Source organism: Mandrillus leucophaeus, unplaced genomic scaffold, assembly GCF_000951045.1.
Source record: "Mandrillus leucophaeus isolate KB7577 unplaced genomic scaffold, Mleu.le_1.0 Scaffold65, whole genome shotgun sequence".
Classification (NCBI taxonomy): domain Eukaryota; kingdom Metazoa; phylum Chordata; class Mammalia; order Primates; family Cercopithecidae; genus Mandrillus; species Mandrillus leucophaeus.
Genome location: NW_012107030.1, coordinates 5,863,874 through 5,864,687, shown reverse-complemented (window position 1 = coordinate 5,864,687; position 814 = coordinate 5,863,874). Strand labels below are relative to the sequence as shown.

Sequence of the window (814 nt, the reverse complement as noted above, 5' to 3'; positions counted from 1 at the left end):
GTGGGGGGAGGAAAAAAAAAACCCTACACACCCAGCAGCAGAAGAAAGCAGTTGCCTGGAAGTGGGGGATGGGGGACAAAGGTGGGGGGAGAAAGTTTTCCCAAAAAGTATCTCCCCTGCACTCTAAAAAAGCCAAGCTTTTCCCCTAAACAACTCCTTCTTAACACACCTCGACGCAGACAGCCATCTTAAACTGCCACCTCTCTTCATTTAGTTCCAGTTGGATTTTTTCATGCCTGCACCTCCAGCAGCCCTGAGGCAGCCCATTCAAAGGGCAGCTTTGTACTCAGAGTCCAGCAGGAGAGAGAGGGGGAGAGGGAGAGACGGCCGAGAAATCTCAACTGTGAGATCTGCTTCAAAAAAAAAAAAAGTTTTCCCCTAGCTATTTCATTGTCTCTGCTACAATATCTTTGAGAAAAGCAACAGCCAGTAATCCAATAAGAGCATTGATTAGGCTACAATGATTCAATTCAAGCGCATGGCCTTGTGCAAGGAGCATGCTCCAGCCCTTCTCGTCACCTTGCCGGGGCAGAAGCCCTCTCCACGCCGCTCTCCCCATTCATTCCTTTATGGGAAATGCGGAGCAAAAGGAGTGAAAGATGGCAATTATCTAATTGGACTATTAACAAACAGTCCTCTGAGTGCGGCGGTCTGGCGTGGCTCCTGGGCGGGGGAAGGGCCGTGTTCCCTGCCCTCATTCACAAAGAGTGCAGGGGCCGGGGAGGAAAGGGGTTTTTTAAAGGGGGTGGGTGGGAGGAGAGGAGAGGTGGGAGGTTTGGCTGAGAATTTTTCCACACAATTCCAAGAATGGGGC

At 50.6% G+C, this 814-nt stretch overlaps 1 protein-coding gene across 1 annotated transcript in view; it reads right to left on the bottom strand.

Annotated features, from left to right (window-relative positions):
- Window positions 1-187, bottom strand: part of VAX1 (ventral anterior homeobox 1) — a 6,920-nt gene extending 6,733 nt beyond the window's left edge. The window contains exon 1 of the mRNA XM_012001145.1: window positions 170-187. Within this exon, the coding sequence (XP_011856535.1) occupies window positions 170-187 (18 nt within the window). The remainder of the gene's footprint in view (window positions 1-169) is intronic.
- Window positions 188-814: the final 627 nt, after the last annotated feature.